The 16,133-nt window shown below is 39.9% G+C and overlaps 1 protein-coding gene across 12 annotated transcripts in view; it reads left to right on the top strand.

Moving 5' to 3' along the window:
* SOX5 (SRY-box transcription factor 5) overlaps positions 1 to 16,133 on the top strand; it is a 637,700-nt gene that overhangs the window by 370,379 nt on the left and 251,188 nt on the right. For 9 of the 12 annotated variants that reach the window (XM_052690772.1, XM_052690776.1, XM_052690774.1 and 6 more), the window contains one exon: positions 10,968 to 11,199. In XM_052690772.1, the coding sequence (XP_052546732.1) occupies positions 10,969 to 11,199 (231 nt within the window). In that variant the 5' untranslated portion in view covers position 10,968. The remainder of the gene's footprint in view (positions 1 to 10,967; positions 11,200 to 16,133) is intronic. The other 3 variants (XM_052690778.1, XM_052690780.1, XM_052690779.1) reach the window with 1 other exon arrangement.

The following is a 16,133-nucleotide window of genomic DNA, read 5'->3' as shown; positions in this document are numbered from 1 at the left end:
ATATTGTGACTTGTAATAAATCTTGTCCTTTCTCTTGAGATTCAGAGGCATTTTTGGAATCAGATATAGAAAAAGATCAACTGAAGTCTGTGCACTTCCTGAGGTATGCGGTCCCAGCAGTGGGGAAACGCTCCGCGCCTGCCATTGGCGCTTGAGAGGGGCTCAGTAGCGCCTTAAACCAAACAATGTAACAGCTCTCAGCCTCACAGCGTGAATGAAGGCAGCTTGACTGTGTATTGCCCTGAGGAGTGAAGCCAGAGCCTCGCAGCAGCTCGCAAACTTTCCTGTTCTACCCCTTGTGCAGTGCATTTGTAGGAGCAGAGGTGATGTGGCTCTGTGGGTGCTCTGCAGCTCTTTGGTGGATGCAGTACCACCTGAACACTTGGAAAAAAAAATCATCTTCTCTTTTGGAGTATCGTCAGAACGTCTGAGTAAAATTATTTAACCAATTTTTGTTTTATTCTATTTGTATTTCAGAGTAGTTTTCAGAGGCAGCAATTTTCACTGGTTTCTGAAAGGCAACATCTGGGCTTTGGAACAATCTCTTTTCAGCTTTGGAAATTCTACCTCAAATTGCTTAGACATTATAGATGTTCGAATTTTTTTTTGTTTGTTTTTTTGTCTTTAGCATAATAGAAAAGCAATAATGTACTTATTCCCTGTCATTTTGTCTTCAAGTTCAGTTTGATTCTTCTTTCTCAGTCTTTCAGGATTATTTGTTCCCAGGCTAAGAATGCACCTGTCATGTACAAACCCCCCCAAAGGAAGGGGGGGACAGGCAGATACATGCATGTGAACAAAACCTAACAGAAGTACCAGGCAGCTGGAATTAACCTGTTGGAAAGAAAATGTTTGTATCCGTTGGAGATATTGCTCTGCCTCAGTATGTTTTTGCATACGCACAGAGAAAACTTTTCACTGTGCATTCAGTTCTTACTGGTACACAGACGCTCTCTGAGGCCCCAGTTCTGCTCCCACTGAAGTTATTTAGAGGCCCAGTATTTCCCCAATAAAGGTTCAAGCCATGAATGTATATGCAGACATACTTCACTAGCATTATCAGTTTGACCAACAGATGTACAGTAAGCATATGGATCTGTGTGTGTAGGTGTTTCTGTGTTTATTTGCGTTTTTGTTATAAAGCTGTGTGCTTGATGCAAACTTGTAACCAAGTCAAGATTGAAGAAAGAGTTTATGTAAGAATGGCAGAACAATAAGGTCAAATGCATAAGCATCAGGAGGTATATTGAAAATAATTTTGAAAGTGCTGTTATTTATGTGTTGATGAGAATCAAACGAGTGCAACATGAGCTTCTTAGTCTGAACTACCTGTATGTAGGGAAATCCAGAATGAAGCAGAGGAGAAAAAAAAGAGATGTCTGTTAATTTTCCGTTTTCTGATTTTTGTTTCTACTTTGTTTGTGGTTATACACAAACTCTGGTGATGTGGAAGTTTAGAAAGACTGGGAAAAAATCAGTTTGTTGAGTTAGATATGTGAATAGGGAAAGTAAGGGGGGCTTGCTGCTGGCTGGCTGTTGACTCGGAGCCAGCATTGTCAGGCCATGGCCTGGTAGAAGAGTGGGAAATGTTGTATCATAACATAGCTAAGTCTCAGTCAGAAGCATGGCTTCTCATGCTGAAATCTGTGCATCTTCTGGGAAAGAGTTTTAATATGAATATTGATTCCATTGAAAATAATTCATCATTCAGTAAGAATTTAGTAAGAATTTAGCTAGAAGAAAATCTTGTGTTCAACTCCATTCAACAAAAAATAGGAATGACCAAAAATAAGCCTCTTACATTGCAAAAATTTTAGTATTAGCTAACTTCTCAGAATGAGCCTGAGCTTCCTCAGATGTCTTTGTAAGTAGTCATTCATAATTATCATAACTTAAAAGCGTTTTCATCTCTTTGCCTTCAGTTCACTCACTGCCAGTGGAAGTTCGGTATGCATGTCTGCGTGTGATGCAGGGGTTTCTCGCAGCACACAACACTGCTCTCCCACTCAGCAGCTGGAGACCGATTGCATGCTTCTCTGTCATTTTCAAGAATTGGTTTGTACAGGGAAGTTTCAAGGCCCAAAATCTTAAGTTATTTGATTAGACTCCAGTTGGTGGTTCGGCAGGCAGTGATGGTTAATGCCGCAATGACGGGGGTAGTTCTTATTGGTGACCACTTCTAGAACTCTGCATGAAAATAAAACCAGAATTCCACTAATTCTACTGTAATGTTAGGGCAAATACCAAAAAATAAGTAAAGAAAAGTGTAAAAAGCTAAAGGCATGAGGAGCTGAAGAGCAGGTTCATTTCTAAAGGGTAGGGGAGGAGGGTTGAAAGCCAGAATTAATTTGAGGATGCACTGGAAAATAAATGAGCTTGTGGATTTAATTCAAAATCATCCAAGCAGAGTCTTTTGCATTAAAGAGGCCAATGATCAGGCTCAGTTTACTTGAAACATCAACAGTGACTGCATCCTGCTGTTTCAGAGTTTGTGCTGATAGATGCTCAGTGTCTTGACACTGCACCGCTATGTTTGTGCACTGCACACTAACCACATTTTTACTGCATGGCTCAAAATTTCCATTTGGAGAAGTTCTTTAAAAATCCACATTTTGAAGTTTGGTCTTTTAGAACCATGCTTTTCAGCAGAATTAAAATCAGATTCTTTTTCTGATTTGGACATGCTCTGCAAGATTTTTGGGCTCTTTGAATCAGCATACAAGCTTGTGAAGAACAAAAGGCTTAGGAATTGACAGGTATGAAACAAAAGCAGGATGCAAGGTTCTTGTGCCACAGCTGAGTTTGCAGTGTGCCAGGGGAAAATGGCTAAACTTCCCTGCTCTGCACCTGCGTTGCACAAAACAGGGCTGGCAATGCAAAGTCCTGTTTGGGATCTGCAAAAGAATTGTGCAGCGTTCTTTGCAGAGATAGAATATAGCATGTTAGTAGGAGTTGCTTTATCAGCTTTCAGATTTGATAGTGATGAAGGCTTGGTCTGTTTCAGACTAGTCTATTTCACCAAATAACTTCAGTGCACATGAAAGATCTTTCCTACTTACCTGCTTGGGAACTTTCAGTGTGAATTTTCTTCACATTGTAGTTTTCTTGAACCTGATTTTTCATTGGTTTTTTTTTGTTTGTTTGTTTGTTTTTGTTTTTTTGGCATGAATTCTTTGCAAGTGAAAAAATTATTGAGGCAGTGAATTTTTATTTTAGAGCTTAGATTTCATGGAAAGCTTTTATTTAAGTTTTTCTAATGAAAAGAAAAAAGATTTACAGGATTTTTATTTAATGTTTTATTGAGAGACACTTACAGTGACTTTCTTATTAGAGGGCTTTGAGTCTTATTGTAGAATTGAAGAATCATAGAATGGCCCGGGTTGAAAAGGACCACAAAGATCATCCAGTTTCAACCCCCCTGCTATATGAAGGGTCGCCAACCACCAGACCAAGCTGCCCAGAGCCACATCCAGCCTGGCCTTGAATGCCTCCAGGGATGGGGCATCCACAGCCTCCTTGGGCATCCTGTCCTAGTGCTTCACCACCCTCTGAGTAAAAAGTGTACTCCTAATATCTAACCTAAACCTTCCCTGAATTAAACCATTTACCACTGGAATTTTACAAAGTATCTTTTCTCCGTTTCCATAGAACATAGGATATCAGGATATCAGTTGCCCTGCCATAAAGATATAGTACTGTACTTCACAGTGCAAACTTTAAAATGGAGGATAGCATTCCCTGCCCATTTTATATTCAGAATCTCTACACTGATTGTACTAAAAGATTTTTGTCAATGTTACACTCCATTCATGGAGAAAATGTGAAAAGCAAAAGGGAGGGGAAAACTGAGAAAGTGAGATGTGAATTCTGGTGTAGCCTTAGCACAAGGAGGTTCTGGTGGCAACTATGGGGGTAGAGAAATGCTCAGAGGTACTGCACAGGTTATGCCACTGTGATCTCATTACTTATTAGCCAATGTAATTTATTCACCAAAAACTTATTTGAACAGTGCAACTTATTTGTAGCATACGTGCATTTTTAAAGATGGCTGATGGGTATGATCTCTGAAAGTAATAATTAACAGCTTATTGCATCTCATTGCAAGGGACAGCCGAGGGTATGCATGAAGCACATACATTTATTGATTAGCAGATTAGGAATGTTTGCTGCTTACTTTTTTTGTTTTTTAACCGTGAAATTACTTCAGTAAAGAATTCCAAACCAGGCTGCAAATGACTCAAAGACATTGCCAAGTGAAGTCTGTTTTTAGTGGTATGTGTAGAAACAAGTCAGGCTTGCAGTTTCCAGTGGGACAGAGTGTGGGAGTCTGCCACCCTTACTCATGTTGAGTAATACCTCGTTACACAAGGGATCCTGTCAAAGTGAATGGCGTCTGTTTTTTAGAGGTACCAGTTATTCAGCATGCATAAACAGTCTGGGGCCAGCATGGGATGGAGATGGTCATTTGTGTTAATTGGCATCTTTTGGTCAGGCTTCTTGTGGAAACCATGGCTTCAGTAAGTCCGGGAGTATGAGCTGTGTCGTTTGTGCTAAACATGAGCGGAGATGGGGCAGATACATTTATGATGGCATGAGTAAGCTTGTGACTGCCCACCTATTATTCCGTGTAGGAGCAGAAACTACAGGATTTCCCATGTATAAATTAAAGGGAAATATCCCTGCAGATCAGGAAGAGTCAGAAATCCCACTGCAGTATGTGGACTAGTTTAATTTACAGCATTTGGCTTGAAATCAAACCGTCTTAGCAAGTAAATTCACGGTGCAGTTGTTGGTCCGAATCAACTTTGCACTGTGGCTGAGGGATCCGAGCTGCCCATTGTGTCCGTATGTCTGTCTGCTCGATATGCATCCCTCTGCCTGCCTGCTCCCTGCAGAGCTGAGCAAACCCAGCCCTGCCCATGGGAAGGAAGGATCCCATGGCTGCCCACGAAACCCAAGAGGTGAGCGTTTTCATGCTGATTCCAAAGCTGGCTCTGCGACGCCAGGCTGTCACGCCTGGTTATGGTGAGAACACAACAAGGCCTCCCTGGAGAAGGGCAAAAAGAAATCTCGCACAGTCAAAAATTTGACATACAATTTAAATCATCTCTCTACATCCTGTGGACTTGGAGCTGTCAAAAAGGCAAAGCCTGCGTTTGAATGGAAAAGCTTTTTATTTCTTTAAAAAGTGTACCAACTATAATTATCCATAACTATGCAGGCCTGTTTTAATGCTGTTTTATAATTACAGGTCTTAATGCTAGATTATACAAAGTCATTTATAAATAGTCAGAACAGAGGGACTTTGGGAGTTTTTAACCTGTAGATTGCTGTGGGTTGTGGCAGCTGACGGGATTTTGCCTGTGTATGTATGGTGTTAGCTGTGCAGTGATTGATGAATCCCTTAATTAACTCCCAACAAGTTAAGATTTATGGCCTCATATCTTCTTCTCCTGACACATCTGTGTTTGTCACTTTTGAAGACATGGATAAGCCATTTCTCCAAAAGCTTTTGTGGGTATCTGAAATGTTTCTGAGGTATTTTGCTTAATGTAACAAGATTAGAGTTTTATGACATAAAATTGATGAAATTTTATGGCGTGAGCAATCAAACTGGGATGGATGCTGGTTGTATGCTAGAGGGCACTATCTCCTCGAATACTAGATGCTGCTCTAGACTTACTTGGGGTGTGCAGCCATGTATCAAATGAACCAAAACCAATGAAGAAATGTAGTAGAGACATCTTAATGAGGCTCTGCTAGAAGTAGCAGTAAAAAAGTAGACCTGTGAAGAGATCACTTTTTGAGGTAGTTAACTCAAGGGAAAAACCAAACTGATGTTATTTGGTGGACTGAAATTTTTGGGGTGGATACTTGTACGTGGCATGAAGAAAAGATTCATGTGGATGCTGCTCATCTCTTTATCTTCAGTGGGAAAATCCCACCGTGCTGCACTCAGTCTGAAAGCACTGAGATCAGTAGGCACAGTTTAAGCCTGCAAAGAGTCAGCTGTAAATCGAAAGGGAATAAAAAAAGATATGGAGAGCCATCTTCTATTATAAAATGAATCACATCAAGAATTTGTGGGCTAAGAGTGTGTTAGAAGGGTGAGATTTTATCTCCCAGCAAAAAGCCACACTTTAGCTATCAGAAAGGACATGTATTTAATGAAAATTTAACACAATTCTGCATATCAGAAAGCCATTCTGAAAACAGGACAGTATCCCTTTATAAAATGTAGGGTTCATCACCGTATTTTTTGAACTCACCACCAGATCTAAATCTTCAGTTCCATCCTAACCCTTGATCAAAATCAAGTCTGGGCTAAGGGTTTATATTTCAGATAGTAGGATGAGTTCTGCTGCTTCCCACTACATTTAAACTTTGCAGATTTAAGTTGTCTAAAAAAAATTAATAGTCAGGTATTGGATTTGTGTTCAATAGAAATGATTAATGGCAATTCCAAATTCAGCTCTTCTTGCAAGACTTAAGAGGCTGGATTCCACCTGCAGGGATGTCCTATTAGATTCAGTTTCTGGACAGCTGTGTTCTAAATTCTCTGGAAGTTATATCTTGTTGTTGTGTGTGTGTGACTTTTTTTTAAGGTTTTTGTTTATTTGTTTGTTTGTTTTCCCCCCACTATTTATTGATGTTTGAGGAAACTGACATTTATTCTTTAGATACACTCTTTCATTGTTACTGTTAGAGTGATGAGGTGCTGGAACAGGTTGCCCAGAGAGATTGTGGATGCCTCTCATTCCTGGACGTGTTCAAGGCCAGGTTGGATGGGGCTCTGGGCAACCTGCTCGAGTATTTGCTCTAGCAGCTGGCAGTCCTGCCTGTGGCAAGGTAGTTGGAACTTGATGATCCTTGAGGTCCCTTCCAACCCAAGCCATTCTATGATTCTATTCTATGATTCTGTGATCGTTAAACCTTCTTCCAGAGTAATTGAAAATCTTTTTGAGTTTAAACTAATTTGCAGAAAAGATCTTCAGTCTATGTAAGTTGTAAACCATTGTGTTATCCCTGAATGTAGGTCCAAGACGTTTGGCAGGCCTTTGTTAAAATGGTATAATCCTAGTAACTTCATAAATAGATAGACCTGCTTAAAAGTGCTCAATTTCAGATAACATTGTTACTTATAATGTAGCTGTTTCTCTTTGCTTATTGTTTATAGTGGGAACTCTACTTGCATCTCAGATATGGACTCTTTTAATACCTGGTATTAGCTCCATAGGAAAGTAAAGAGGTTTGAAAAGGATATGGACTGAGGGAGGGAGCATTTAGAACTCAGAAGAGGAACCGATAAAGCTGCAGAAATAATGAGTGAATTTACGTTGTGTCATGTTTTCTTATTCATGTGAACCTCTTGGTGATTTGATCTTTTGCTGCCATACTCTTTGGTATTTACTGTCCTTTTGGAAGTCATTTCCAATTGAAGTATGTAGTTATTTTTAAAAAATCTTACATTTTCTTGTGGAAATTTCCCAGATGTTCCTAAGGAATAATTTCCACGAATGCGTGATGTTTGTGTCTGGTGTTAAAGGTGATGATGGGATTTCTAAAAGCATAGATTTTGCCTGGCTCAGGTTGGCTCTGGATAGAACTAGCTAGAAAGCAAATTGCGGTCATTGCCTGGGCTGCGTGACCCTCATCTGGTGCTGTGCCACTGCTTCTTCAAGTGTTCTGGTCACCTGGGAAGCAAATTGGATCAGTAACTTGGCTTTTTAGACACTTTAGCAATTTCTCAGCCCTCTAGCATTATGATGGCCATATGGTTTGTAATATAAGCAGGATCTTTTAAGAACTGTGTGAGGAATGAGAAAGCTGCTGCTTCCCTGCTTCCTTTGCTGGTTTTTACTATGACCTGCAGACCCATAGGTTTTACTTCTAGATCATAAACATAATCGTCTCGTTTTTCCCTGTAAAAATGTCTGTCATTTTGGGAACAGGTGATGAGCAGAAGGTGATGACAATCTGGAGCGCATTTACTGAACGCTGTATGGGAAACCATATATGCACTGATAAAGTTAGCAGACGAGTTTTACTTTAACGAGGTGGTCAAACTCCTCTTGTGAAGCCACGTGGCAGAATCTGTGGTTGTTTGGGGTTCTCAACTCAAACAGCAACTCAACTCTCAACTTCTCAGCTTGGGCACAGAGTATATCCAAGGGCTGCTCCAAAAGTAATGCCTCCTACCTTATTCTGTTGGCTCACAACACCAGAGGTGGTGACATGGCAGTAGAAGTTGAACCTTCCCACCAATATCCCATTACATTTTGTTGCCATGTGACAGATGGCAGCAGAGGGGCAGTCTGACAGAATGACGCCTGATATGGAAGTGCATGTGAAGCAAAGGGATGTCACTATATTCCTCCATGTGGAAAAAAAATGGCACCCACTGACACTCATCAACACTTGCTGAATGTTGATGGAGTCCAAACAGTGGATGTGTGCACAAGTAGGTGGTGGGTGATGGCTTTCAGCAATGTGAAAGACAAGACACATTCTGGACACCCCTGCACAACAGTCACAACATGAAATGAAGAGTATCTTGATCAGTTCATCCATGCAAACCAGCTAATGGTGGTGTCTATGTTGCAAAAGAGTGTTCTGTAGCTGAGAATTTGCTCTATCGAATAGTGTTATTGTGCTTTTTGTATCTCTTGTAGCTTCCATGGAAATAAATGCAAGGCATTATTTTCAGAGTGACCTACGTACAAGTCTTCAGTACCACAGAGGGCATCCTTTCTCTTTGTTTCATTGTCAGAGTGAATTGCAGTGAAGGATTTGGTAGATAGCTTACAATGCTTTTAGACATCTTATCAAATATAAGTGTCTTAAAATATAGAACATAACTATGCAATAATTGACTAATGATTTTGTGTCTCTCCCTTTTTGTTTGCCAAAATTGAGACAACTGTTTAGTGCTGATTTTGTAAAAAGCCAAGCCAGTGTTGAAATGAGTAACCAAAATGTTATACTCAAAATTAATAGAAAATGTGTTTCTTGGTGCAGTGCAATGCAGAATGTGAATAATTCATGTTAACTTCAGGGTGGTGTTCTATGTTTTCTGCAATAGAAAAGCTTGGGATCTGTCATGCCAAACATTAGCTGTAAAATGCTGAATTCAGTGGGCTAGTAGAGAACTGCCAGTAAGAGCGTATCTGTGATCTCTGTCTTTATACATATGCTTCTCTGCAGACACGTAGGTGGGGAAGCCTAGAAGACAGAATTCAGGTAGGATGTATGAAGTGTTAGTCTGTTGGACTAAGTCAAACATTAATAGAAAATACAGATTGCTTCTCTCGGTACAGGCAAAAGGTGGTGTTCAGAAGAACAGGCGATGTGCAGCTGAGTTTAGGTTCTGGTAGAGATTTTTTATTATTATTTTCTTTTTTTTTTCCCTCTTTTTTTTTTTTTTTTTTTTTTAATATAATCTAACTTGGCTCGAGAGGCAAAGCACAAAATGAGATCATTAGAAACAAAATAAGTCCTAACAAAGGGCTGTTTAAAGTCACTGTTTGTTTTCAGACCCAGTTGACTGCTGCTAAGAACCATTTCGTGCTCAATATGCCAAATCGTATGGACATGCTCCACCTCACAGCAGCCCCACACATGGTTCAAGAGGCTGCTGGGCTTTTGAAATGCAGCCCTTTAACTGTGAAGTGGAAAATCAAAATGGGGTAATTAGAATCATAAATGCTAGATTTTTGAGGAGGAACAGTATTACTTCAGCCTGCCTTTTCAGCTTTTATGTACAATAGTCTTCAGTTTCCTTGTTCATAACCTCTTCTTTTCCATTGAATATTTCTCATTTTTCTTTCTTTTCTTCTATTGACCACGTCTGCAGGATTTCTTACTTTTCATTCCACTCCTTATTGCAGATGCCCCAGCTTAGCACAGAGGCCCATTATGCCATCCGTGCACATACCCCGATTTTCATGAACAATGTTGCTGTAATTAATCCCAGAAGTCTCTTGCATTTTAATACCTCACTGGACCCCTCTGTTTTGAAACCCAAGCAGGAAGTGTTCCAGGTTGTCTTGTAAGATTTTCAGTGGTTCTTGGTTTGGGTGAAAACTTTTTCCGATAAGGATTCTATCGGTGCTCCTGAAAGGTGAATGTTACCAGACAATCTCAAAAAATGTGGACAAGGGGCTTGAATTTTGAGCCAAGATTTTTGTGTGATTTTTATTACGCGTGCTCTGTGCATCTCCCTTGTGTGTCCTTTTATATATATATGGATTACTGTTCCGTGTGTGTTTTTCTGATCTGACTATGGGTAGGAAGTCCCAGATATCTTGACAAGTCCTCATTCACTCAGTAGAGCCCTGAATTTGTGTTGTCAAAAAGCTTAGATTATTAATGTCCAAATGTTTAATTGCTTAATTATCCCAGATCTGTGAACCTGAAAAGATTCTTTCAATGTGATTATAACACTCCACCGTTCACACGAGTGAATTTTTATAAACACAGACATTTTGACTTGACAGCAAGCTATTTTATCTTATTTAGTTACATTGTTTTATTTCCTAATTTTATTTTATTTTGATATTTCATTTTTTAAGTTAAATATATGCAGAGGGTTATTCCTTTAAAGCTCAGTTGACAATAGCTTGTGTCTTACAGTCTCTTGCAAATGCAAAACCAGATGGGTATTTTTTTAAAAGGAATTGCATTTCATTATGCAGTCTTCTTAGGTGAATTTTCATGTTTAAGAAGCCAGAATACAGGAGAGTGCTATATTAGTGTATTATTCTCACAACAAACAAGCCACTGTTCAGTTGCTACCTGCTTGGCCATTGTTCCCAATTGTGTATGCTTTGCAGTGGTATTTGGATGGTTTCCTGCTCTCTGCCAGCACAAAAAAGGCATTTCTGTTACAATGGCCCCTAACCACACAATGACGGCATTAAGGATTTATTTGGAGGTTTCATTATTTTCTCCTCTTTTGTTCCTTCCAGGATGTCTTCCAAGCGACCAGCCTCTCCGTATGGGGAAGCAGATGGAGAGGTAGCCATGGTGACAAGCAGACAGAAAGTGGGAGAAGAGGAGAGTGACGGGCTCCCAGCCTTTCACCTTCCCTTGCATGTGAGTTTTCCCAACAAGCCTCACTCTGAGGAATTTCAGCCAGTTTCTCTGCTGACGCAAGAGAACTGTGGCCATAGGACTCCCACTTCTCAGCACAACACAATGGTAGGTTTGCTAATGGTCTATTGTGCTTACATCCATTCTTTGAATTCTGCCTCTACAGTAGTTTGGCATCCAGCTCTGAACTTTATGGAGTATACAATGCATAGTTACACATAGAGAACACGCTACAATTATGTGAAAGCTCTGACCTAGCTGGACTGTCTTACCCTCTGCTACAAATGCTAAATCACTCTGCTTTTCCTCACCTTTGCCTGCTGGCATTTAGAGTGCTAAAATTTTTTAGCTACATCAATGTGAATTTGAAGTGTGTGTGTTCAGCAAACAGTAAATGGTTTTGGAACACTGTAAGTGAGAGTCATGTTTGGCATGGTGTCTGAAATATCACCCCGGTGCCAAGTTTATGCAATAGTAAGGCACAAAAGTCTGTAAAAGGGTAAGAAAAAAAGAAACTTTGGATTTTGTTGTTTTTAAAAAATTAAGTCTGATAGGTATTTTACAAGCAACACATACAAGAAAATTGGTGATGTTTACAGAAGTAAATCAGCCTACCACTGTTTCATGTGTGAGTTACCAGCATTTTTGTGCACTTTACAAATGACACTGTGGACTTAAGTCACTACGTTTAGCAGCCTGCTGGAAGTCTAGAGCTGTCTTTATCTAAAAGCAAACAAGAAGGATGAGGAAGCAATACCACGTTCCCCTTTGGTAGGGCAGCGTCACTACTGCAAGGTGTTGTGTTAGACCCCTAATGTCACGTACTGTGACACATTTTAATAAGGTTGAAAAGTGTAGGGAAAGGAATTGAAACTCCAAGACTTAGGCACCTTAACCGAGATAACCTGTATGAACACACTTATGCAGCTCTGGTCTGTTTCCAGATTGACTGCAACTTTTCTGTTAGTCCCCTACTTCAACAAGGGCACTGACAATTTCATTTTAAGTGAAGATAATGAATGGACCTGCATATTTGAAGGCTTTTAACAAGGCATCACCAAATAGGTGATGGTGTGTTCTCATAAAAGCCTGCAACAGCTCCATAGTGGTATTTAAGCCCTTACAGCTCGTTATGCATCTGTAAAGTCCCTACGTAAAAAGCCTTAGAGATTTTCTCTCATAGGACCAAGCCAGTGGATATTCAATGAAGTGGCTCTTCTAGACAAAGTAATTCACTCATCTCAATCCATTTTTCTTCCTCTTTGGTACAGTGCTTAAGTTCAAACAATGGCTTAGAGTAGATTTTTTTCTTATTTTTTGGTGTTATTGTAACTTCATATGAATAAAGAACACTGTTCGGAAAATTACTCATGGACAGATGTCATTATCTTTCTCTAACTTTCTTGCTTCTGATCCTTTATCATGTGTTTTATGGAGAGGTAATTTGTAAATACACAATTCAAGCCACTGAGGTGTTGGAATATGTAATTGGTACATGAGCTTTGCTGTATTTTGGCCTGTTTTAAGAGAGTATTTTAGAGGCCGTTCCTGTAAGCACGTAAGTCAATAGAAGAACTTGTCATGACGACAGGAGGGTAGAATCAGATCCTAATGAGATAAAACTTCATTGTCTGCTAAGGAGGCGTATTCTAGCTACGCCTCAGTGAAACATTTAACTACTCTTTAACTGATTTTAACCAGCTTTTCTGTTCATTTATAGTTTTTAAGACCAAGAAGTTTAGCTGATCATCTAGTGTGAAGACTATATTTTATGTGATGTTAAAACAGCGCACTGTGTCTCTTCGTAATACAAAACACTGTATTATTGCATGTTTTAGACAGTTTAACCATGGTGGTGTAATATTGTAAGCTCATGTGAAGCATTTTTTTGGCATTGTAAGGACTGCTTTTGTCTTCATACATGCTTAAGAAAGTTGTTTGTACAAATGTGACGTTTTGATAGTATTTCTTTTTTTAAAAAGAAGTGTCTTGTGAAAATCATCATCCAGGTAGGCCAGAAAAGATGTAGCCCATGTGTGTCCAGAAAGAAGAATGTGATCAGCATAAATGAGTAAAATACATAAAATCCTTCCCTTGGCCATTGTGGTATATCTTGTAAGAAGGAAGTGGTTAAAACTAGTCCTTGGATAACTTGTAGACGACTTCAGTTTGTGTGATTAGCAGTTAAAAAAGTCTCTCACCTTCATAGCAAGACAAAGGTTGTTTTTATGCCATTTAATCTGACATTCTGGGCTCTTCTACTCTCTCTAGGAAGCAAATCCGCATATGCACACACCACCACACAGTGCAGTCCAATACAGTTTTATTGACAAAGCTCCAGCAGTGTGTTTCACACTTCTTAATAGCTTGTCAGCTGTACCGCTACACCTCCTGACCGAGTCTGCAAGTGACTATGGAGTTCTCATTTTGCAGCCACATGCCGCCCTTAGCAGGGTACACCCTTGCAGATTTCCCCAAAGACCCCAGGAGACATACAGCCTGTCTGCAATCATGCACAGTATCACTCTGCTGCACCCCTCTTGGCCATACTGCTTTAGGCATGGTTGCTGGCTACAAGTCTTCTCTTGAGGGGTTCCTAGACAGACATGGTGTAGATTCACACAGGCCTTTCATTGCTGGCTGCCCCATACGACACCCATTTGGCTTAGGGAAACAATCTCAGTTGATGAAATGCACAGACAAGGGATCTGCAGAAGATACACAATTACAAAGTGTTGTCTCATCAGTAGGCTGCATAGCTGTATTCCTCTTGTCACCACAGCCAGCCCTGTCTTCTCACGTTTTGCCTCAGCAATGTGTCTTGAAGAGACAGTTAGAAAAACAATTTCAACCTTGAGAATCAATTTCTTGGCCTCACTTTTCTAGCTGTCAATTGACCTCCTGTTTCATAGGTTATTTCCAGCTGTGCTTCCTTTCACAAGTCCTGCCAGCTGGGACATCCTAGGATCCTCAAGGTAAACAGCTGATTGCAATAGAGTGATAACTCAAGAGTTTGCCCAACTTAGACTTTCCAAAATTTACTTTGTAATTTACCAAGTCATAACATCTCCTGTCTTTGTCTGCCAGTGTAGACACAGCTCTGAATGCTAGCTGGGTTTTGATAAGAACAGGGCAGAAATTTCAAGAAAGAAATCTTCCAACATCACCAAATCAGCAAAAATCTTCAAAGCTGCATCCTCCATCTTTCTATGGATGGAAGATGCTGGAACTACAGATAGAGAAAGACTGTACGAAAGACTCAGCCTGAAACACAGAACATCCCATCTGAACACCAGAAAACCCCTTTTTTTTACAATAAGGCTGACTGAGCACTAGTGAAGATTGCCCCAAGAAGGTTGCAAGTTCTCCATCTACTCAAAAGCTGCCCACACATGATCCTAGGCAGCTGGCTCTGTGTGGCCCTTCTTGAAGTTGGACCAGATGAATGTCAGGGGTCCCTTCTAACCTCAGCATTTCTGTGGTTCCATGAAAGGCAATTGTATCCCAAACTTGCTTCCTCTTAACAGAAGAAGTGAAATATTTCTTTTCCATAGGAAAGCTCTTCCACTAGTAAGAAAAGAAACAGTGAGTTATCAGACTTAAACCGAAAGCTTGGAAGAAAATATGAGACAAATCATTTGCTGTAGGATGCGCATTATCTGGCTGCCCTTGGAATGCTCATAGCAGGCCATAACCTTAGCAGGGAGACACTTGAGGATTACAGCACCTGTCAATACCTTTTTCTATTAAGCCTATTGAAGCTACAGTATTTGGATAGTCCAGATAGTTGTTAACTCACTGAAGTTCTGAGTTAATTCTATTTGTTTGACTTATTGTATTGCTTAATGCTTTGTGCTTTTGCCACCTCTCAGGGCAGCTGATGTCACCAGCAGTTTGTGTGCTAATTGCTGAACATAAAAGATACCAATGCTAAAAGCACTGATTAAAGTACATTACAGACATTGTATACCGTGGTCAACTTTGGCTGTTCTTCATAACTGTAGAATATCTTCATAGCTGTAGAATATCACTGAAATATTGGACAAGATGAAAAAGAAAAGTTCTGACCAAACTGGTAAAGTGTAATTGTGACAGTGTCCAAACCTTCCATGCTGCGTGACTGCATTTGCTCTCCTGCACTTGTCTTGCACTTTCAGTGGGATTTAAAATTCATTTCCAGCTGTGCTTTAAACTGGTATGAATTATTTCAGTGCACTGTTAAAGGGCTTTATTGCTTCATACGAGCAAATGCTGCATTTCTGTGGTGGATGAAGTTACTGTTCTGTAACTTGGGAATAATATTAAGAAATTTTGGCTGTATTAACAATAACAGTTCTGCTGCTCAAAGAGCTTACCGACACATTGTCTCATGCTTTCCCTCCACTTGTCCAAAACAAAAGATTGCTTAAAACTGCATTTGAGTTTTGTCAATGCATATGTCCTGGCTTGCACTTCACCTGTTGGTCTGGGGTCATCAGTTTGTGAATAGCATTGGACCAGAACAACATGTGACTGGAGCACTTAGCTGCTGTTCAGAAGTTGTGAAGGGAATGGAAATCTGAATGTATGTAGCTTTTAAAAAAGTCAAAAAGAACTCTAATTACACTAAGCTAAAGAATGCCTATTAAAAAAACCAACACAGTGGTTTTAGAGAAATTTTAATTTCCAGTGTACCTTTGTGCATCAAGCTTAGGATAAGTTATTGTGATGCTACAAAGCACAGTGTTGTGAACACCAGTGCCGTTATTGTGCCAGCTCTAATAATGAGAATTTCATTGTTTGGGGAGAGCAGTCTCCTACACTCTAGACAAAAGTGTAATTACTTTTGAACGATGTGGAATGTGCTCAGTTTAATAGCATGGAGAATAGATTCACAAAGATTCAGATAAAGCTAGCTTGGAAGCCATATGTGCAGTGTGGCAGTATGAAATTGTTAGCAGGCACCATCATTACAACACACACACACACATGCACACACAATTTCACAGTTTAAACTATAAACTGTTGTTTTTGTTATAGATAGACAGGCTTATCTGAACATG

Source organism: Tympanuchus pallidicinctus, unplaced genomic scaffold, assembly GCF_026119805.1.
Source record: "Tympanuchus pallidicinctus isolate F22 unplaced genomic scaffold, pur_lepc_1.0 scaffold27, whole genome shotgun sequence".
Classification (NCBI taxonomy): Eukaryota; Metazoa; Chordata; class Aves; order Galliformes; family Phasianidae; genus Tympanuchus; species Tympanuchus pallidicinctus.
Note: the sequence above shows the minus strand (reverse complement) of the source record. Positions and strands in the feature narration are given on the sequence as shown.